We start from the raw sequence: 25,449 nt of genomic DNA, 5'->3' as shown, positions 1-25,449 counted from the left end.
CATTTTATTACCAGGGTGGTCACTTGTTGACAGCTTTACAACTAATTAGGTAATAATACTGCTGGTATATACCATGTGCCAATACTTATGAGACCAACTAGGTAACAGTTCTAAAGGCACATATCATATACCAATCCTCATGAGACTAATTATGTTACAGTACTGAAGGCATACCCCAATGCTAAAGCAACTATGTAACAGTACTAAAGAAACATACCCCACCAATTTCGAAGTAAAACTTGCGAGGCAAATGCTGAAGGTATACTCATATGGTAAAACTATCTATAAATGACTCTCAGCAGAAAAGACAAATTTGTCCATTATAGACAGGTCTCCTTTATATTTAGGAATGGTGTAATAGAATAAAACGTTATTATATCTCAAACCTGATGAATCAAGGTATGCCTCTATGTGGGCACAAAATTATAATCCATTGTATATTGAGCTCCCAAATAAAATTATCCACATAGATGACACTACACTATATGGAATTAGCAGGCAGCTAACATTGTCTGCCAAGTAACTATATGTCAAAACATGCTGGACTACAATGAACTTAAAAACACAGTGTTTTTGGTGAGGTAAACAGAGACAAATCTGTGAATTCTTAGTATGTTTATATATAGAGGTTTTCTTGTCCAGGAAATAGTATCCATGGTCATGTATGATGGTTGTCCACTATTGAAGGAACATAAATATATAACGAAATTTTCAGTTATTTAAGGAACAAAAATATATAAGGAAATGTTCAATGTGGATCTCCTAAATGTCCATTATGGGCAGGTGTCTGCTATATATGGACATGTCAGCAGATGCAGGTTTCACTGTACTACAGTGCAAAAATACCAGGAACCTTAAGATGGAAGAATTCTGTCTACATACTAGAGATGGCTGTTTAAGGAAGGTAATATTTGAGTAAAAAATGACAATTGTTAAAATCTGACACTGTCTGGATATAAGAGGCAGTTGTGTAAGGGAGGTAACAATTAGTAGTGGTAGGATTTTAATTCTAAATGTAAACTATGTCATTGTTTCCCTGTTTCAGATGCTCTCTATTAATGAATGCATTAAACTGTAGGTATTTATACATTAATGGGCTTAAACAAAGATTTGCATGATCAGCAATAATCTATCAACTCTGAAGCAATTTAAACAAACAATAAATCGTGCCTATATCAGCCAACCAAGATTCTAATGAATGAACCAACACTTTGATAGTATCAGTTTTGGAACACAACTAAGGAACTAACACTTCGATAGTGTCAGTCATGAAACACAACTAAGGAACTAACACTTTGATAGTGTCGGTTTTGGAACACAACTAATGAACTAACACTTTGATATTGTCAGTTCTGGAACACAACCAACAAACTAACACTTTGATAGTGTCAGTTTTGGAACACAACTAAAAAACTAACACTTTGATAGTGTCAGTTTTGGAACACAACAAAGGAACTAACACTTTGATAGTGTCAGTTTTGGAACACAACTAATGAACTAACACTTTCAGAGTGTCAATTTTGGAACACAACTAATGAACTAACACTTTCAGAGTGTCAGTTCTGGAACACAACTAAGGAACTAACACTTTGATAGTGTCAGTTCTGGAACACAACCAACAAACTAACACTTTGATAGTGTCAGTTTTGGAACACAACTAAGGAACTAACACTTTGATAGTGTCAGTTTTGGAACACAGCTAACAAACTAACACTTTCATAGTGTCGGTTCTGAACTGCATCGGTAGCCTAGTGGTTAGAGCGTCCACCTCGGATGCGGGAGGTCATGGGTTTCGATCCCCAGTCGAGTCATATCAAAGACTTACAAAAATGGTATTAACAGCTGCCTTGCTTGGCACTCTGCATTAAGAGGTTAGTGTTAGGACTGGTAGGCCTGGTGTCAGGATAATGTGACTGGGTGGGACATCATGCTACATGTCTGCGGCATGATGCCCCAGTGCTAGACATCACTATAAACTGCCACACTGCAGACGTCATAGCGATATTACTGAAAAATTGTTAAAGCTACGTTAAAAAGTCCAATCACAAACACACTCACACAGTGTCAGTTCTGGAACACAACTAACGAACTAACACTTTCATAGTGTCAGTTCTGGAACATAACTAACGAACTAACAATCTGACAGTGTCGGTTCTGGAACACAACTAAGGAACTAACACTTTGATAGTGTCAGTCCTGGAATACAACTAAGGAATTAACACTTTCATAGTCTCAGTCCTGGAACACAACTAACGAACTAACACTTTCATAGTGACAGTCCTGGAACACAACTAAGGAACTAACAGTTTGATAGCATCAGTCCTGGAACAAAACTAACGAACTAACACTTTGACAGTGTCAGTCCTGGAATTCAATTAAGGAACTAACACTCTGATAGTGTCAGTTCTGGAAAACAAATAACAAACTAACACTTTGATAGTGTCAGTTCTGGAACACAAATCAAGAACTAAAGCTCCAAATAAGACAGTTATGATGGTTTGTAACTTCATTTTGAATGAAACTGTAATTGTAAGGCTATTACAGTTTTCAAATCATTATTCTCCTCTTTGCACACTAATTTCAAAAAGAGCCATTGGAAGATTGGCTGATCCCCCTGACAGAAATTTAAAGTTAAGATAAGTTTAAATTTACTTCTGATCTACTGCCTGCAGACTCAACAAAGAGCTGCTCTTGACTGCAATGCAGTTGCTATAAAATGAGTGTGGGAAATGAGAAAAGTGGACTTATCATGTAGAACCCAAATTAACAGTTTTAGCTCTGGTGACCTTAACCTCTAGACAAAAGAATCAATAGTGAGGTGCCTTTGCCCAGTGGTAGACAACCTATGAAGCCTGATGAAAACAGGATCCAGGAAACTTGACTTATCAAACAGAAGCAAATAAAAGTGTAATGTCAGCTCCAGTGACCATGACCTTTTACATCTCATCCTCGGAGTCAATATGGAGTTGCTCCTGCCCACATTTTTCCAACCAATGAAGTCAAATGAAGCTTAGGCAAAGGAAACTTGAATTATCATGCAGAAGAAATTTGCATTTCAGCTCCATTGGCTGTAATCTTGAACCTAACAGCCCTAGATCAACAGGCTTCTGTCCCTGCCCATGGGTATGGCACATATGAGGCTGGTGGGGAAAACCCCCCACAAGAAACCAAAGTTATGCTGTGGAAACCTCTTCATCTCAAGAAGGATGGATGAACACATAGACAGATAGAAATAATTATCACTAAATGCCCAACCTCTGTACATCTGGTCAGGGCGATAATGACACAGATATACCTTTAGTACCATAAATAAACTTGAATTTTGAGTTTCATGCTCAAATACTTTATCAGAATATGGGACATGAAATTTAATACAGATTTTCATTGCCAAGTATGCAGAGATAAAGGTGAGAAAAACACAGAAGCGTAATACCAAAGTCCTGGAACATTTCTTGATTGCTGATGATCCAGGTTACCAAGTCTGTGCCACTGAAACATTTTCGGAATGTTTGGAGATCCATCTTTAATTTATCTCGTAACCTTTGTATTGTTTGATCCAATGTGCCGGTACTACTGGCATCTACCTGGTTTTGCTGAAAGGTATTGTATATTTAGATGTGTGTAATATAAATTACAAGAAATGGGTGGAAGGTTATAAGAATTTATTAGTGTGTTCAAGGTTAAAGCCAAGTCCCTCTTCCACTACACAAATCAGCAGCAATACATTCTTATGGAGGCATAAAAGCCTGCATCACTGAAACAAGTCAATTTTCTATTACAACAGCTTAAAAGTATATTGTCCCAAATCCAATCATACCATTAACCACTACAACTGATGCTTAAATTGCTATTATATGAAGTCAGAGGTAAGGAATATCAAAGTTATTTGTACGTCCAACTTGTTGCCATAGGATTGTGAGTTTAAACCTCAGCATCAACAGGCTGTTTCAACACCTTTGAGTAAAGTACTCTGCCTTAGTTTGGGTCTGTTACTTGTGTGCTTGATATAGCTTACCTACTTGGGTCTGTTACTTGTGTGCTTGATATAGCTCAGCTACTTGTGTCTGTTACTTGTGTGCTTGATATAGCTTACCTACTTGGGTCTGTTACTTGTGTGCTTGATATAGCTCAGCTACTTGTGTCTGTTACTTGTGTGCTTGATATAGCTCATCTGCTTGGGTGTTACTTGTGTGCTTGATCTAGCTCACCTGTTTGGGTCTGTTCCTTGTGTGCTTGATATAGCTCATCTGCTTGGGTCTGTTACTTGTGTGCTTGATCTAGCTCAGCTACTAGTGTCTGTTACTTGTGTGCTTGATATAGCTCAAATGCTTCGGTCTGTTACTTGTGTGCTTGATCTAGCTCAGCTACTAGTGTCTGTTACTTGTGTGCTTGATATAGCTCACCTGCTTGGGTCTGTTACTTGTGTGCTTGATATAGCTCATCTGCTTGGGTGTTACTTGTGTGCTTGATATAGCTCATCTGCTTGGGTGTTACTTGTGTGCTTGATCTAGCTCACCTGTTTGGGTCTGTTACTTGTGTGCTTGATATAGCTCACCTGCTTGGGTGTTACTTGTGTGCTTGATATAGCTCACCTGCTTGGGTCTGTTACTTGTGTGCTTGATATAGCTCTTCTGCTTGGGTGTTACTTGTGTGCTTGATCTAGCTCACCTGTTTGGGTCTGTTACTTGTGTGCTTGATATAGCTCACCTGCTTGGGTGTTACTTGTGTGCTTGATCTAGCTCACCTGCTTGGGTCTGTTACTTGTGTGCTTGATATAGCTCATCTGCTTGGGTGTTACTTGTGTGCTTGATCTAGCTCATCTGCTTGGGTCTGTTACTTGTGTGCTTGATCTAGCTCAGCTACTTGTGTCTGTTACTTGTGTGCTTGATATAGCTCATCTGCTTGGGTGTTACTTGTGTGCTTGATCTAGCTCACCTGCTTGGGTCTGTTACTTGTGTGATTGATATATCTCACCTGCTTGGGTCTGTTACTTGTGTGCTTGATCTAGGTCAGCTACTAGTGTCTGTTACTTGTGTGCTTGATCTAGCTCAGCTACTTGTGTCTGTTACTTGTGTGCTTGATATAACTCACCTGCTTGGGTCTGTTACTTGTGTGATTGATATAGCTCACCTGCTTGGGTCTGTTACTTGTGTGATTGATATAGCTCACCTGCTTGGGTCTGTTACTTGTGTGATTGATATAGCTCACCTGCTTATGTAACTTGACAGTTGCCCATTTCACTAAACTCATTTTATAGCCAAAATATTTTATCAACTTATAATGTTAGTTGTTTGATACCTTAGTGTTTTATTTTGCTAATTTTATATACTGTTCTGCTGAAATGCATGCAACTTTCCAATATTTATTTGTTTATATTTTGTAAGAGTAACATCAAAACAATGGCTTCCAACATGGTAACAAGATTAGCATACTTCATCAATGTGCCTGGATCTTGCTCATTTTGATGATGTAAGAAATATTCCAAGTCTGATAAAAATTGAATCAGAAATATTACCTCTATAGTGGTTACAATCTTAACCAATCAGATGCAAGGCTGCCTCATTAATATGCTTGAATCTTGCTCATCATCAAACTGGTTGTGGATCTCACTCATTATCCAACTCATCTTCAACAATGATTAACTTTTATTCCAAGTCTGATCAAAACTCAATTAAAACCATCAAGGCCTCTAGACTGGTAACAAGCAAATGTTGACAAGCAGGTGACAGTCATTGGGCCATACCATAAACTCAATTCACCTTATGGTCAGTTAAACTAAAAACAGCAAATGACAGATAATATTTTACTTGTCAAATATTTACATTTCATACTAGATAAAGGTTTTTATTATTATTATTGTCTTAACCCATTTTGGAAAAAATCTGGTGAAATAGCAGTTGTATTTCCATTTGTCTATCTGCCTGTTTGGTATGCTTTGGCATGCCTTGATTCCTGACACATAACTTTACATAAAGTTTTCTTTCACACTTTTCTTTTTGTTCTAAAATGTTAGAGCTGTTTAATATATATTGATTAAAGCTGTTTAATACACATGGATGAAATATGGTATCATAACTAGATGCGTTGTGTGGGGTGGGGTCTCATTTTCAAGGTCAATATTTTATGTTTCATTCACATTTTCCCTTCTGCTCTATGCTCCTTAGAGTTATTTCATAAAAATGGATAAAACTTGGGAGACTTAAATAAAATGTAATTAGAAGATATGCTGTACAACATCGGGGGACATTTCTTTAACATCAAGGTCACATGCCAACATTTTCAGAGGATTATTTTATGTTTTAGAACTTAAACTGTGGTACACAAAAGTGTATCAATTTGACATCATCTATTGTATCATAGTGAAGGTTAAATCCTCAAGGTCAAGTTTGCAGTTCAATGTCCCTATCCCTCCCCCTTTTCAGAAGTAGATTGGGTAGGGTTTACTCTAATGGCCATTTAAACAGAACCATTGTCATCCAGTCACTCAACACGTCTGTCACAAAGGTCAGAAAGGTCAGGGGGAAAAATTCATTGCTGTTATTTCTAGTAGGGTAGGTAATAGCATATACTGACTCATTCAATAATCTACTTCTGATACTATCTGAATGAATATACACAGTAAAGCTTTAAAATTCTCAAGTAACATGTTGTATGCTTAACTGGACCAGAATGGGAAAACTACCAATAGTCCAAGTGCAAACAACATAGACCCTGATATCATGTAAAATAATGCACCAGCAGATCAAGGTCTAAAGATCGTTTTTATGATTACTCCTAAAAACAGACCCAGACAGGCAGGCATATTATGTGATGGCAGATCTGGGTCTGTGCAGTTTGCAGCTGGATTCAACTTATAAGCAAGTATGTACAGGCCATATGGTAAATTTGAAGTAAAGTGTAGATATAATTACTGATAAAATTATATAAATGAATGGCAAAAGCATTCTGATGTATTTACTCAATGTAAAGTTATTTTACTCAATGTAAAGTTATTTTAATGTGAGGTGAAAACATTCTGATGTATGAACTCACATAATGTTGCAGTGCTCTGTAAACTGAAATTAGTTTCAGAGTAGGTAGTGTAAACAGCTGCAGGCGGAATGAAACTTCATCCTGAAAAATATAAAGCGAAATACCTTAAAACTAAAAGAACATTAAAAGACATTCAGTTAAAACATCTTTAGGACATGAACAATGGGTAAAACGCAACAGTAACCAAATACAGCTATCTCAAATGCTTTCTCTGATGATAACATTTGCAACATCTGGACAGAAATGTTTGAACTAGAAGTCAAAATCAGCCAAAAGACCTTGTAATGGGTAATTTTACCAAGTTTGTATTTTAATTATGTTTGCTTTTCATCTGCATTTCATTCCATTTAGGTCTGCATTCCATCTGCAGTCCATTTATATTAGCATTTCAGCTATCATCTTGCTGTGTTTTGTGGATCGACTCAAATATGCATTCAGATAATTGCTTTCATTCATCACTTCATTTCATTTCTGCCCTGGAACAATATGGAGATCCATCTACCTATGTTGAGTTTTCCATTTTTGAAATTACTAAAGTGATAGAACTATAGTTTTTCCATCTTTCCTATATTCTTATTATAAGTAAGTCTTTGTTTTATGGCACAGAACACAAGCACATTATTTAGTGCTAAGACAATTTGCTTTGCCCAAAAGACAACCATAGTAACTGAATGAGGCTCTTCTGATTGTATGATTCAAACCCTCACCTTTTTGGATGTGAATTCAGTAAGATAATCACTCAGCTGCTAAGGACCCCAAATTGTGCAATAGCAAATGCATAAAAGGCAAAGACAGAATTGTTTGTATTATAATTTAAAATACAGCCACAACTGAAATAAGTGTACAACTATAGTTGTGCTGTTTTTTGTCAGCAAATTTCATTATTTCATTTCATTTATATAAAGAACGTATAGAAACAACCCATGATGATGCCTTCACATCAGTGGTGGTCATTTTGTAATGTCTGCCACAACAAGAACAATGTCATAGCTTGTATAGATGGAAAACTGTCTGCCAATATAAAGAACCTGATCTCAGACTATCAAGCAAAAAGACCTTTGCCCATGGAAATCTAGCAACAGCTTCAAAATAGTATATCTTCAAATCCATTCGTGAAATGCATTCAAGTTTTGTCCCATTTTCACTTATCATTCATCATTCTGCATGATGCACTGGAGATCTGTTTTCTTAAAAATACATCATCATTTCATTTGCATTCCTCAACATTTTGCTTGCATTCATTCTGCATTTGGTTCTCATTTCACTTGTAAAATTACCTGTTACAAGTTCTGTAGTAAGAGGAATGAAAATGTTTAAGCTAAAAATCCATCATAACACTGAATACATCAATGGCTAGAGTCTTATGAAATCAAGATAATCTGAATTTTGAGTTGCTTGTATTTCTTAAAATAAACTGTCATACCCTGAATTATGAAAACAGAAATATTTCCAAAATATTACAATTACATATTAATATCTTTAAAGTCAGCTGTTTATAATGTGTTGACCATCTCATTATGTCGTAAAGGCAACAAACAATGAAAATCATGAAAAAGCTGGTGTGCTAATTAATAAGACAGGGTCAAATATCATTCAACAACATATTCATAAGTCATGATATAAGAAAAGCAAAAGATCCTACTAGTGTGTTGTAGAATAGAAAAGTAAGACCTGACGAGAGAAAAATAGGATAAATGATGTGAACACTTACAGCCTGTGATAAAAGAAGCTCCCTTTTCATGCTCTGATCCTGACTGTTCATGAACTTCAGCAAGTGCTACAAAGATTGCAATTAAAAGTTATTTTTCTTCATCAATCCCAAAACTTGAGTGCATACTCAATATCAAATTTGCTTGGTTGACAGTAAATCTACTTTACATTACATGCAAGATTTAAAATTATCTATTTTTATTGCATTTGAATTATATAATTACACTGTGCGCTTAATTTTTGGGGCAAACTTAGTGAGGTTAAAGGTCATAATAAGTGCACATTTATGATGTAAAGTGTTCCGATCCTTACATATATACTGGAAAAGTTACATCCCTTAGTCTATGTTAGGTACTCCCCCATTGTTCTCTCTCTCTCTCTCTCTCTTAATATAGTCATGTCCAATAAAATGCAACTGTTTAATGCTTTTAAAAGGGAGCAATACTAGCTTCGTGTTGTTTTCTTTTAACTCAGATTGTCATACATTTGATAGACTTTCAACTCAGATTGTCATATGTTTGATAGACTTTGAACCCAGATTGTCATACATCTGATAGACTTTCAACTCAGATTGTCATAGATTTCAATAGACTTTGAACCCAGATTGTCATACATCTGATAGACTTTCAACTCAGATTGTCATAGATTTCAATAGACTTTCAACCCATGCTGTCATGCATTTGAATGTGAATTCAAGCTCACGGGTAAAATTTTGGTCATAGAGTCCAAAGTTCTATGGTATTATATCCAGATTTACATTATAATGAACATATTGTAATTTATAATTAAAAATTTTTTTGCAATAAAATTGTCCACTACTGTTCCCAACATATTTGTTTTTATTTATTAAATTTTATACCTTCTGTGACACTGTTCCTTTCTTCATTCAGCTTGACAGCATATATCATCCAATTCATTACCTTACTAGTGCCTGCTAAGTGTCTTGCATGTCTCAATGAATGAACACCTACATAATTATGCATGTGTACAGCAACTTAAACAACCAAAATATATTGCCAGTGTTCAAAATTAACTTTTAGAACCTGCTGGACTTCAGGACAGCAACAATTGAAACAAAAAGCAAAATCCTTTTGAGAAAAAGTAACAGGTCTATGATGAAAATTGATGGATTTATGCCACAAGGCAATTTGCAATGCTGTATATTATTATAGCTATATTGATGGATTTATGCCACAATGCAATTTGCAATGCTGTATATTATTATAGTTATATTGATGGATTTATGCCACAATGCAATTTGCAATGCTGTATATTATTATAGTTATATTGATGGATTTATGCCACAAGGCAATTTGCAATGCTGTATATTATTGTAGTTATATTGATGGATTTATGCCACAAGGCAATTTTTAATGCTGTATATTATTATAGTTATATTGATGGATTTATGCCACAAGGCAATCTGCAATGCTGTATATTATTATAGTTATATTGATGGATTTATGCCACAAGGCAATCTGCAATGCTGTATATTATTATAGTTATATTGATGGATTTATGCCACAAGGCAATTTGCAATGCTGTATATTATTATAGTTATATTGATGGATTTATGCCACAATGCAATTTTTAATGCTGTATATTATTATAGTTATATATTATTATAGTTATATTGATGGATTTATGCCAAAAGGCAATCTGCAATGCTGTATATTATTATAGTTATATTGATGGATTTATGCCACAAAGCAATCTGCAATGCTGTATATTATTACAGTTATATTGATGGATTTATGCCACAAGGCAATCTGCAATGCTGTATATTATTATAGTTATATTGATGGATTATGCCACAAGGCAATTTGCAATGCTGTATATTATTATAGTTATACTGATGGATTTATGCCACAAGGCAATTTGTAATGCTGTATATTATTATAGTTATATTGATGGATTTATGCCACAATGCAATTTTTAATGCTGTATATTATTATAGTTATATATTATTATAGTTATATTGATGGATTTATGCCACAAGGCAATTTGCAATGCTGTATATTATTATAGTTATATTGATGGATTTATGCCACAAGGCAATCTGCAATGCTGTATATTATTATAGTTATATTGATAGATTTATGCCACAATGCAATCTGCAATGCTGTATATTATTATAGTTATATTGATGGATTTATGCCACAAGGCAATCTGCAATGCTGTATATTATTATAATTATATTGATGGATTTATGCCACAATGCAATCTGCAATGCTGTATATTATTACAGTTATATTGATGGATTTATGCCACAAGGCAATTTTTAATGCTGCATATTATTATTGTTATATTGATGGATTTATGCCACAAGGCAATCTGCAATGCTGTATATTATTACAGTTATATTGATGGATTTATGCCACAATGCAATCTGCAATGCTGTATATTATTATAGTTATATTGATGGATTTATGCCACAAGGCAATTTGCAATGCTGTATATTATTATAGTTATATTGATGGATTTATGCCACAATGCAATTTGCAATGCTGTATATTATTATAGTTATATTGATGGATTTATGCCACAAGGCAATCTGCAATGCTGTATATTATTATAGTTATATTGATGGATTTATGCCACAAGGCAATCTGCAATGCTGTATATTATTATAGTTATATTGATGGATTTATGCCACAAGGCAATCTGCAATGCTGTATATTATTATAGTTATATTGATGGATTTATGCCACAAGGCAATCTGCAATGCTGTATATTATTATAGTTATATTGATGGATTTATGCCACAAGGCAATTTGCAATGCTGTATATTATTATAGTTATATTGATGGATTTATGCCACAATGCAATCTGCAATGCTGTATATTATTATAGTTATATTGATGGATTTATGCCAAAATGCAATCTGCAATGCTGTATATTATTATAGTTATATTGATGGATTTATGCCACAAGGCAATTTGCAATGCTGTATATTATTATAGTTATATTGATGGATTTATGCCACAATGCAATCTGCAATGCTGTATATTATTATAGTTATATTGATGGATTTATGCCACAAGGCAATTTTTAATGCTGTATATTATTATAGTTATATTGATGGATTTATGCCACAAGGCAATTTTTAATGCTGTATATTATTATAGTTATATTGATGGATTTATGCCACAAGGCAATTTGCAATGCTGTGTATCATCATGTTCACACTGCTGATTTTAGGCCATAATGCAAATTTAACTTTTGTATATTATCATTTTGACATTGCAGGTTTTAGGTGTATGGCATATTTAAATATTGAATGTCTTCATATCTGCACTACTGGTTTTAGGTCCCAAGGTAAATTTAACTGCTGTAAATTATAATAATTACATTTGTGGTTTTAGGCCTCAAGGCAAATTCAACTTCTGTATATTATAATAATTACATTTGTGGTTTTAGGCCCCAAGGCAAATTCAACTGTTGTATATCTTATAATTATATTTTTTTTAGGTCCCAAGGCAAATTTGACTACTGTATATTATAATTAGATTTTTAGTTTTAAGCCCCAAGGCAAATTTAACTGTTTGTATATTGTAATAATAAGATTTGTGGTTTTAGGCCCCAAGGCAAATTCAACTGCTGTATATTATAATGGTTACATTTGTGGTTTTAGGCCCCAGGGCAAATTTAACTGCTGTATATTATAATAATTACATTTGTGGTTTTAAACCCTAAGGCAAATTTAAATGTTGTATATTATCATATTTACAATGCTGATTTTAGACCCGAAGGCAAATTTAACTGCTGTATTTGACTATATTTATGTTGGTGGTTTTTGGCCCAAAGTCAATTTTGAATGATGTATTTATAACATTTACATTGCTGTTTTTAGGCCTCAAAGCAAATTTAGATGCTCTACGTTATAATATTTACATTTCTGATGTTAGGCCCCAAGTCAATATTAAATGCTATATATAATGATATTTACATTGCTGGTGTTAGGTCCCAATACAATATTAAATGCTGTATATGATGATATATATTACTGGTGTTAGGTCCTAAGTCAATATTAAATGTTGTATATGATGATATTTACATTGCTGGTGTTAGGTCCTAAGTCAATATTAAATGCTATATATAATGATATTTACATTGCTGGTGTTAGGTCCCATGTCAATATCAAATGCTGTATATAATGATATTTACATTGCTGGTGTTAGGTCTCAAGTCAATATTAAATGTTGTATATGATGATATTTACATTGCTGGTGTTAGGTCCCAAGTCAATATTAAATGCTATATATAATGATATTTACATTGCTGGTGTTAGGTCCCAATGCAATATTAAATGCTGTATATGATGATATTTACATTGCTGGTGTTAGATCCCAAGTCAATATTAAATGCTATATATAATGATATTTACATTGCTGGTGTTAGGTCCCAAATCAATATTAAATGCTGTATATAATGATATTTACATTGATGGTGTTAGGTCCCAAGTCAATATTAAATGCTATATAGAATGATATTTACATTGCTGGTATTAGGTCCCAATGCAATATTAAATGCTGTATATGATGATATTTACATTGCTGGTGTGAGGTCCCAATGCAATATTAAATGTTGTATATAATGATATTTACATTGCTGGTGTTAGGTCCCAATGCAATTTTGAATGCTGTATATGAATGATATTTACATTACTGGTGTTAGGTCCCAAGTCAGTATTAAATGTTGTATATAATGATATTTACATTGCTGGTGTTAGGTCCCAATGCAATTTTGAATGCTGTATATGAATGATATTTACATTACTGGTGTTAGGTCCCAAGTCAATATTAAATGCTGTACATGATGATATGTACATTGCTGGTGTTAGGTCCCAAGTCAATATTAAATGCTGTATATAATGATATTTACATTACTGGTGTTAGATCCCAAGTCAATATTAAATGTTGTATATGATGATATTTACATTGCTGGTGTTAGGTCCCAAGTCCATATTAAATACTGTATATAATGATATTTACATTATTGGTGTTAGGTCCCAAGTCAATTTTGAATGTTGTATATGATGATATTTACATTGCTGGTGTTAGGTCCCAAGTCAATGTTAAATACTGTATATAATGATATTTACATTGCTGGTGTTTGGTCCCAAGTCAATTTAAAATGTTGTATATGATGATATTTACATTGCTGGTGTTAGGTCCCAAGTCAATTTAAAATGTTGTATATGATGATATTTACATTGCTGGTGTTAGGTCCCAATGCAATTTTGAATGCTGTACATAATGATATTTACATTACTGGTGTTAGGTCCCAAGTCAATATTAAATGCTGTATATAATGATATTTACATTGCTGGTGTTAGGTCCCAATGCAATTTTGAATGCTGTATATAATGATATTTACATTGCTGGTGTTTGGTCCCAAGTCAATTTAAAATGTTGTATATGATGATATTTACATTGCTGGTGTTAGGTCCCAATGCAATTTTGAATGCTGTACATAATGATATTTACATTACTGGTGTTTGGTCCCAAGTCAATATTAAATGCTGTATATGATGATATTTATATTGCTGGTGTTAGGTCCCAAGTCAATATTAAATGCTGTATATAATGATATTTACATTACTGGTGTTAGGTCCCAAGTCAATATTAAATGCTGTATATAATGATATTTACATTACTGGTGTTAGGTCCCAATGCAATATTAAATGTTGTATATGATGATATTTACATTGCTGGTGTTAGGTCCCAAGTCAATTTTGAATGCTGTATATAATGATATTTACATTACTGGTGTTAGGTCCCAAGTCAATATTAAATGTTGTATATAATGATATTTACATTGCTGGTGTTAGGTCCCAATGCAGTTTGAAATGCTGTATATGAATGATATTTACATTGCTGGTGTTAGGTCCCAAGTCAATATTAAATGTTGTATATGATGATATTTACATTGCTGGTGTTAGGTCCCAAGTCAATATTAAATGCTGTATATGATGATATTTACATTGCTGGTGTTAGGTCCCAAGTCAATATTAAACGCTGTATATAATGATATTTACATTGCTGGTGTTAGGTCCCAAGTCAATATTAAATGTTGTATATGATGATATTTACATTGCTGGTGTTAGGTCCCAAGTCAATATTAGATGTTGTATATGATGATATTTACATTGCTGGTGTTAGGTCCCAAGTCAATATTAAATGTTGTGTATGATGATATTTACATTGCTGGTGTTAGGTCCCAAGTCAATATTAAATGTTGTATATGATGATATTTACATTGCTGGTGTTAGGTCCCAAGTCAATATTAAATGCTGTATATAATGATATTTACATTGCTGGTGTTAGGTCCCAATGCAGTTTGAAATGCTGTATATGAATGATATTTACATTGCTGGTGTTAGGTCCCAAGTCAATATTAAATGTTGTATATGATGATATTTACATTGCTGGTGTTAGGTCCCAAGTCAATATTAGATGTTGTATATGATGATATTTACATTGCTGGTGTTAGGTCCCAAGTCAATATTAAATGTTGTGTATGATGATATTTACATTGCTGGTGTTAGGTCCCAAGTCAATATTAAATGTTGTGTATGATGATATTTACATTGCTGGTGTTAGGTCCCAAGTCAATATTAAATGTTGTATACGACTATATTTACATTACTGGTGTTAGGTCCCAAGTCAATATTAAATGTTGTATATGATGATATTTACATTGCTGGTGTTAGGTCTCAATACAATATTAAATGCTGTATATGATGATATTTACATTACTGGTGTTAGGTCCCAATGCAATATTAAATGTTGTATATGATGATATTTACATTGCTGGTGTTAGGTCCCAATGCAATTTTAAATGCTGTATATAATGATATTTACATCGCTGGTGTTAGGTCCCAAGTCAATATTAAATGCTGTATATAATGATATTTACATCGCTGGTGTTAGGTCCCAAGTCAATATTAAATGCTGTATATAATGATATTTCCATTGCTTGTGTTAGGTCCCAAGTCAATATTAAATGCTGTATATAATGATATTTACATTGCTGGTGTTAGGTCCCAAGTCAATATTAAATGCTGTATATAATGATATTTACATCGCTGGTATTAGGTCCCAAGTCAATATTAAATGTTGTATATAATATTTACATTGCTGGTGTGAGGTCCCAAGTCAATATTAAATGTTGTATATAATGATATTTACATTACTGGTGTTAGGTCCCAAGTCAATATTAAATGTTGTATATGATGATATTTACATTGCTGGTGTTAGGTCCCAAGTCAATATTAAATGCTGTATATAATGATATTTACATTGCTGGTGTTAGGTCCCAATGCAGTTTGAAATGCTGTATATGAATGATATTTACATTGCTGGTGTTAGGTCCCAAGTCAATATTAAATGTTGTATATGATGATATTTACATTGCTGGTGTTAGGTCCCAAGTCAATATTAAATGTTGTGTATGATGATATTTACATTGCTGGTGTTAGGTCCCAAGTCAATATTAAATGTTGTATACGACTATATTTACATTACTGGTGTTAGGTCCCAAGTCAATATTAAATGTTGTATATGATGATATTTACATTGCTGGTGTTAGGTCTCAGTACAATATTAAATGCTGTATATGATGATATTTTCATTGCTGGTGTTAGGTCCCAAGTCAATATTAAATGTTGTATATGATGATATTTACATTGCTGGTGTTAGGTCCCATTGCAATATTAAATGTTGTATATAATATTTACATTGCTGGTGTGAGGTCCCAAGTCAATATTAAATGCTGTATATAATGATATTTACATTACTGGTGTTAGGTCCCAAGTCAATATTAAATGTTGTATATGATGATATTTACATTGCTGGTGTTAGGTCCCAAGTCAATATTAAATGTTGTGTATGATGATATTTACATTGCTGGTGTTAGGTCCCAAGTCAATATTAAATGTTGTATACGACTATATTTACATTACTGGTGTTAGGTCCCAAGTCAATATTAAATGTTGTATATGATGATATTTACATTGCTGGTGTTAGGTCTCAGTACAATATTAAATGCTGTATATGATGATATTTTCATTGCTGGTGTTAGGTCCCAAGTCAATATTAAATGTTGTATATGATGATATTTACATTGCTGGTGTTAGGTCCCATTGCAATATTAAATGTTGTATATAATATTTACATTGCTGGAGTGAGGTCCCAAGTCAATATTAAACGCTGTATATAATGATATTTACATTACTGGTGTTAGGTCCCAAGTCAATATTAAATGTTGTATACGACTATATTTACATTACTGGTGTTAGGTCCCAAGTCAATATTAAATGCTGTATATGATGATATTTTCATTGCTGGTGTTAGGTCCCAAGTCAATATTAAATGTTGTATATGATGATATTTACATTACTGGTGTTAGGTCCCATTGCAATATTAAATGTTGTATATGATGATATTTACATTGCTGGTGTTAGGTCCCAAGTCAATATTAAATGCTGTATATAATGATATTTACATTGCTGGTGTTAGGTCCCAATGCAATTTGAAATGCTGTATATGAATGATATTTACATTGCTGGTGTTAGGTCCCAAGTCAATATCAAATGCTGTATATAATGATATTTACATTGCTGGTGTTAGGTCCCAATGCAATATTAAATGCTGTATATGATGATATTTACAATGCTGGTGTTAGGTCCCAAGTCAATATTAAATGCTGTTTATAATGATATATATTACTGGTGTTAGGTCCCAAGTCAGTATTAAATGTTGTATATAATGATATTTACATTGCTGTGTTAGGTCTCAATACAATATCAAATGCTGTATATAATGATATTTACATTACTGGTATTAGGTCTCAAGTCAATATTAAATGTTGTATATAATGATATTTACATTGCTGGTGTTAGGTCCCAAGTTAATATTAAATGCTGTATATAATAATATTTACATTGCTGGTGTTAGGTCCCAAGTCAATATTAAATGCTGTATATAATATTTACATTACTGGTGTTAGGTCTCAAGTCAATATTAAATGTTGTATATAATGATATTTACATTGCTGGTGTTAGGTCTCAAGTCAATATTAAATGCTGTATATAATGATATTTACATTGCTGGTGTTTGGTCCCAATGCAATTTGAAATGCTGTATATTATTATAATTACATGCAGTGATATAATCACAATAATATTATTTACTATGCCTTAGCATGTATAACAAACTTATAGCTAGTGTTGTTAAGACAATTCTTGATGTCAAGAGAGATGACTGTATGAACAATGGAATTGTTGTGTACATAAAGACTTATCCACTTTTAATCTGGGCACTTTATTTCCCACCCTATTCATACAGATCAACATGGAATCTGGACTATTCTAACCTGTTTTGTCTCCTTCTACGATGCAATGAGACCATGTGTATCCTGAATGAGACCATGTGTATCCTGAATTAGACATTATATGCTAATCCCATGTTTAATTGTTCTCTATGTTGATAAATAAAATTACTACTCTGAAACTATTTATGGTGGCACTTGACAGATATTAGGAACTTCTGAGATAGTGATGGGTGTAAGGTGAAGTTATTTACATTTGCAAAATGCACAGTGGAGAGAATGTTGGTATACCTCTGTGTTACTTTCAAGTACTGTTGCTCAAATGTCTTTGGATACTGTACTTGCGGAAATTGTGCATGATCTAAAAACACAGCTAACTAAAATGACTGCTCTCTTGTGCTAAAAAATTCAGCCTAAATTAGTCTAAAGTACACTATCTTCAGCAGTCAGCAAAATAGCGAAAATTAATTTGCCAGACTATACAATACGAGCTTCAGAAAGTGCAATGAATTAATTACCAATTAAATAAAATGTAAAAAAGTTACTGGCTCTTTTTCTTTCAAGTTATTTTTGATGTTCAGGAAGCAAAAATGACCAAGTGGAAGCACCCGTTTTTGAGAGGTGCAGATCTGAAGCAAGGCCAAACGGTGCACTCTATAACCCAAATTACAGCCATCAATTATACACCAAAATGAAGGGATTTAAAAGTTCTTTGAACAATACCTGAGATGTAATAATAATAATAATAATAATGAGGACTTTGTATAGCGCCCAATCTTTAGAAGCTCTAAGCGCTTTACATTAGACAACACCTATACGATAAAATAAATATAATAATATTATTACAAAAACAAACACCATGAAATAAGAAAAACATTAAAAAATAAAAAATCATGCTGAGAATATTTCAGGTAGGAAACATTATAATGTCTTTAAGTTTGTTCTTGCAGCCGAAATAAGTGAGTTTTGAGAGCCCTCTTGAATGTGATCACTGTGTCTTTGTGTCTAAGTTCAGTGGGCAATTCATTCCACGTTGCTGGGCCCTGGTATGCAAAAGAACACTGTCCATATGACTTTGTTATCATAGTGGGAATAATGAGTATATAGTTGTCAGAAGAGGAGCGTAAGTATCTTGCTGGTGTGTACACATGGCTGAGGTCGGATAAGGTCGGATATGTATGTTGGACTAGAGTCCAACAGTGAAACATAGCACAGAGAACAAATTCTGTGTTTGATTCTGGATCAAATGGATAGCCAGTGTAGGGTACAGAGCAGCAGGGAGGTGTGCTCTGATCATGGTACTCTAAGTATGATCCGAGCAGCTGTGTTTTGAACTTTTTTAAGTTTCTGGAGTAGATACTGAGATGAACCAGACAGAACTGAGTTACAATAGTCCCGTCTTGAAAGTACTAATGAACACACAAGTGTTTTAGCGGCATCAACTGAAAGATATTTGCAAATTGAGCTGATGTGTCTCAGCTCAAGATATGCAGCCTTGCATATGTTCATGACATGCTGGTGAAATGTGAGAGTACTGTCCAGAGTAACACATAGGTTTCATACTGATTGTGTGAATTTAATGTTGGCGCTGCTGATATTTATTGTTTGAGGTAAAGGATGTGAATGAGAAAGTCTTTGTGTTGTGATCAGAATGGCCTCAGTTTTATCATCATTCATCTGTAGCTTGTTACATGTCATCCATGATTTCACATCAGAAATGCACCTCTCTACACTTTGGATGGTAGCATCAACTTCAGTTGTGTGGCTAGATTAGTATATTTGGGTGTCATCAGCATACAACTGGTGAGACACTGGATGATGATGTATGACACTTGAGAGCGACTGAGTGTACAGAATGAAGAGAACAGGTCCAAGAACAGACCCCTGTGGAAAACCACAACATAGATCAACTGGTCTGGAGTATATTCCATTTGCAGATACAATTTGTGTCCTGTTGACCAAGTAGGACTTGAACCACAGTAAGGCTGTATCATGAATGCCAAATACATGCTCGAGATGGTGAAGTAATATATCATGGTCTATTGTGTCAAATGCTGCAGACAAATCAAGGAGGGTGAGGACTGTAATCTTTCCGCTATCCAACGCAGAGAGAATGTCATTAACTACTTTTAGAGGAGTAGTTTCAGTAGTGTGGCAAGGGCGATATGCAGATTGTACATTGCTAAAAAGACTGTTTGAATTCAGATGAGATACAAGCTGGGATAGAACAACCTTTTCTAAGATTTTTGATATGAATGGGAGATTAGAAACTGGGCGGTAGTTCTTTAAATCGTTATGGTCTACTGTTGGTTTCTTTAACAGAGGCTTTACAATGGCAGTTTTGAAAATTGATGGAAATTCCCCAGATGAGAGAGGTATTAATAACATCAGTTAGTGAAGGCAATACTGGATCTAAGCACTCAAGCAGCAGTGATGTTGGAATTAGATCAAGTTCACATGACTTTGGTGCACTCTTCATCAGGATTGTATGTACAAAATCCATAGAGACAGGTTCAAATGCTGCTAATGGTTGCCGCTCAAATTCTGTATCCCAACTGTATGGTGACGACGAGTCAGTGAAATTGTGGTGTCAAGCTTATCTCTAATGGTTTGTAGTTTGTCAAGGAAGAAATCTGCAAACATATCCAGAAGGTTGACTGGAGAGAAGGTAGTTGGAAGTGGTGTTGATTTGTTCCTTGACATTAGCTTGTTAGTAATCTCGAAGAGCTCTTTGCAGCTGGAACTTTCCATGATCTTAGTAGTGTAGTGTGCTGATTTCGCTGCATGGACTATATTTGTGACATTCTTCTTAGCGACTTCATAGATTTGCTTATGAATAGTGAGTCTGGTGGAAAGCCACAGCATCTCAGCTTTACGCGGTCTCTTTTAGCAGTGCAAAGCTGGTCCCTAACACTGCCATACCATGGAGAACACTTTTGAATTGATACTCTGCACTTGGTAGCTGGGGCATGTTTGTCAAGCAATGAATGCAGACAGTTATCGAGTTGTTCTGCAGTAGGAGGTAAGCAAGTTGTTAGGTTAGCTTGGACGTTGTGCATTAGTTCTATTTATTATACGAAGGTTTCTCTTAGTAGCAGATAAAGGCGGAGGGTTAGGGACTGATATGTCAAGATGGCATATAATGCAGAGGTGATCTGATGCAAGTTCGTGGGATACCAGGGAGGAACGTAGAATATTATCACCAGGCCTATGAAGAATCCAGTCTAAATTGTGACCATGTTTATGGGTGGGTTGGTTAACTGACTGTTTGAGGTTGAAAACATTAATGAAATTTATGAGTTTTGATGTATCTGAGTTTCCGGGACAGTCAAAGTGAAAGTTGAAATCTCCAAGAATAATCAGGTTGCCACCTATTGAATTTCCATAGTCCAGGAGATTCGGAAACTGCTCCAAAAAGAGAGAGTCAGCAAACTTGTTTTTTCTACTAGGAGGAGGGCGGTATAGGCAGAAAAAACGGACTGACCTTTGCTCCAGTGTGAGTGTGGTTTGGACTAGTTCAAATGATGTGTGGCTGAAATTGAATTCTGTGGTGTAGTTAAGACATTTTATCAATGGAGTTCTTTGTGATGACAGCAATTCCACATCCATGAGAATTACGGGGGAACGACTTGATGGAGTAACCAGTGGGTGTTAGATCTGCACACTTGGGCTCATCGCCTGATGTTTTTAGCCATGTTTCTGTCAGGAAAAATATGTTAACATTCTGGTCGTTGATAAAATTAACTATTTCTGTGCGCTTTTCCGGTGGTCCTACTGACTGGGCATTGAATAATGCAATGCGCAGAGGTATTTCTTGGACAGTTGACACAAAGGTTGATGAATTAATAGGGATTTGAATTAGGTTATCTAAATTAACAGTCGAATTTTTTTTAAATGGTTGTGCCGAAATAAGGGAGATAACTGGGATTCTTCTTCCTGTTCTACGCTGGCCAGCTTTGAAACAACATTTCTTTTTTCGCTTCTGTTTACATTTAGGTAATGATGAATGTAGTCCCAGTTCATTTAGTCTAGAGCACAATGTAGTGTGGAGAGCCAAGGAGTGATCATTTAAAGCAATTAATGAGGGTCCATCGTTGCATAAACGGGTTGACTGGTGAGTATCATGTGATGGCGGTTTGTTCAAAAACAGTGGAGCAAGACAGCTGAGAAAAAGTCAAATTGTTCTCGTTTCCAAAACAAGGAGATGAAGAAACACATACAAATTTAACAGCCAATACATAATGAACACAATAACGAAGATGAAAACAGGCAACAAGCACAAATATCATGAAAACGGCACTAAAAAACGGAACAGCTGCTTCAAGCAAGTTAAGCGATAGCGGCCATCTTGTCTCCATTCACTAGAAGGTCTTTTTTTTTTAAAAGCCAGAATAACCATTGAGGGGACCTGGGGAAATTCTTTTTCTTTAAAATTCTAACCCTATGCAAAATGTGCAACTGTAGAGCATCACCTATATTCCTTTGGTCAAGATAATATTGATCTTTGACCTTTTGGCTCGAAAATCAAAACATTTCTTCCTTACTTTAAGTGCAAGCCACCCACATAGTTTGGTAAAGGTATGTGATGTAGAACTGATGTTATTGTGTGGAGTCCACTTTTCTTCATTCCATCACAGTGACCTTTCTGAATCCAAAATCAATAGGATTATTCCTTACCCTCAAGTTCAAGCTATATACAAAGATTCATAACTGCTGCTGGTGGAGAACTCAAGGTATTGTGCAGAAACAATCTGTTCTTCTTCAGTGACAATGACCTTGACCTTTGAGCTTTTTGCACTTGTAATTAGCAGGGTTCTCCCTATCCCCAAGTGAAAGTCATCCACAAAGTTTGTTGAGCGCTGTTGGTGAACAATTCAAGTTAATAAGCAGAAACAAAATTGGTAATGGACAGACTGATGGGCAGATATCAAAACTTAATCTATTCTAAATTATCGTGGGCATATAAAAAAAAATGTATTTACCACTCACAATAGATGTTTGTGGTATGTTATCAGCAGAAACATTCAGTGTGATGCAATAGCTGAGTGTGACACTCATGTGCTGCAGTACTGGGTCAACAGAGTGAAATTGGTTTAAACATGTTCATTTTATTTATTTTTTTACCTTAGATTTGAGAAATTTAAAGATTTAAAACTTAAACTTTACCTATTTCAAAAGAGATATACTTATTTACAGTTTTGCAACCATGTATATAGTCCCCATGCACCTGAACATTCAGGAATTATTTAAAATGGCAACACTGAAAAAAAGCTATTAAACTACTGAAGGTGATTTCAAGTCATTATTTGTAAATAAATAACTGCAAAGAATTATAGAAGGAAAAAGGCATCATAAAGTGTCAGTTATAAACACTGTGATAAACGGATTGCTGATAAAAGAAGTTTTACTGAATAATGTCAAACATATCTTAAGCATCTAAATTTGGAGAGTAAGAAGAATTGTCTCAAATACATGTGGTTGATTATTAGAGGTTTCTACAATTATCTGATGTAATGGAGCTTGAAATGTACTTCTTATAACAACTGAATCATTAATAACAGTGACCCTGATGTAGGTTTGAGTATATATTTTGATTAAGAACTTTAATAACAACTCTAATTACAATAGCTGTTGATGATTCTTACTGAAAGGGTCTGTATCAGCAGGTGTGCTTTCTTGTCTGTGTCTTTCTCCATGGTCTCCAGGTTTGCCAGCTCAAGTTCAAAATCCTTGGGAAATAAGTGAAAATATTCAACTATATGCTCACATCCTAATGTTATAAACATAGGTGATTTCAAACTGTAATGAGACTCCTAAAAAAAATATTAACTTGCTAAAATTGTCAATTTTACAAGCAAATCATGTATCCTTAATCGCTTATACAAAGTTACACTTTCACCTCAATCCATGAAATCAACTCTTTGGTCTTGATGTAAATGCACAATTACTTAAATCAATTAAGTCATGTGATTTACATACTCTTCAGACTGCTTTTTCATCACTTTAATAAGCAAAACTCTCTTAAGAAATGACTCAAATGAGTCACTGTAGTATGTACAGGGTTCCCACTCTGTTTTAGACAAAAAAGTTCCAGTCTTTTCCTGGATCAAATTGATATTTCAAGGTCCCTTATAACCCTTAATAAATGTAATTAGCAAACATTTTGGCTTAGAAAACACCTTTTATAAATCAAAAGCTGTCTGTATATTGAGGTTCACCCATAACATCTGAATCAGACGTATGATCATATACTAAACCACAGGATGTATCACAGTAAAAATTGTACAGAAACTATTGAAATTCATATCAATCCAGATGCAACTCATTTTAATTTACACAATAAAAATAAATTAATTACTGCATTATGTTGGTATGAAGGGAGCCATTTCCAATAGGAATGTTTAAAATTTGTACAAGAAACCCTTAAAAATGATATGCCTTTGTATAAAAAGAAGGGCTAAATTTGTCTCATGTTTAAAATCTAATTATGTAGTTCGTACTGTAAATATTCATGTCATCAGCTCAACACAGTACACTTTCACTATACTAATATTGCTTTTGGGTTTTTAACATACTCTCTTCACTCTGAACATAATATTTTCATTATATGAACCCATGTAGGATCAAGTTTGTGTCAGGTGCCTGGATAAAAAGCAAAGTCAGTGCTACATCGACAAGAGTAAATTTGCAGATATTCTCAAGGTGCACATCTGGACCAAATTGGCCTGGAAACAAGTAAGTAGCAAAGATAAGCATTCAATACATTTAACTCACAATCAGTTCAATTACAACTCAATCACTTATTTGTTATGTCATCATGTGGTTTTTCCCTGAACTTCATAAATATTTTCAAAATGAAAGGGCTTTTTCCAGTTGGGAAAAAATCCTATTATATCTTCTGACTTTTCCCAGTTTCCCAGTAGCATGGGAACCCTGTATATGTTTGTATTTGACCACAAATATTTTTGTGTGCTACATACTCATTGAAATATTGTGATAATGGTTTTATGTTTAACATAATTCTGTTTGAAGATGTGCACACAGAAGTACTAATCAAAGAAAACTTTGCCATGAAATCTAAGTTCATTAAAATTTAGCATATGCGTACAAGGAACAAAGTTTACTTTACCAAAAAAATGTAATCAAATCTTAAAATATTACAAACAATATCACTGACTGTGCAAAATTTAGAGTCTGCAACTGCATTCTTATTTTATTTTTGTAGCATGTCTAACTTAAGACCCTTGACTTTTCCATTTTTCTGCTGTAAAATGTATATTAAAATCAGCCATGTCTGAATCCATTATTATGAAATAATTCAAACAATTTTCAAGGATATTTAATAAGATTACTCTACTATTATGATTCTATGGT

General features: G+C 34.2%; 1 protein-coding gene across 1 annotated transcript in view; it reads right to left on the bottom strand.

The window, feature by feature from the left end:
• Positions 1 to 25,449, bottom strand: part of LOC149794746 (uncharacterized) — a 159,799-nt gene that overhangs the window by 7,501 nt on the left and 126,849 nt on the right. The window contains exons 27-30 of the mRNA XM_089966230.1: positions 23,721 to 23,804; positions 8,744 to 8,809; positions 7,033 to 7,113; positions 3,434 to 3,593 (exon numbers count right to left, since the gene is read on the bottom strand). Of these exons, the coding sequence (XP_089822356.1) occupies positions 3,434 to 3,593; positions 7,033 to 7,113; positions 8,744 to 8,809; positions 23,721 to 23,804 (391 nt within the window). The remainder of the gene's footprint in view (positions 1 to 3,433; positions 3,594 to 7,032; positions 7,114 to 8,743; positions 8,810 to 23,720; positions 23,805 to 25,449) is intronic.

This window comes from Sinohyriopsis cumingii, chromosome 7, assembly GCF_028554795.1.
Source record: "Sinohyriopsis cumingii isolate HCF-2022 chromosome 7, ASM2855479v2, whole genome shotgun sequence".
Taxonomy (NCBI): Eukaryota; Metazoa; Mollusca; class Bivalvia; order Unionida; family Unionidae; genus Sinohyriopsis; species Sinohyriopsis cumingii.
This window is presented reverse-complemented; position numbering and strand designations above follow the sequence as displayed.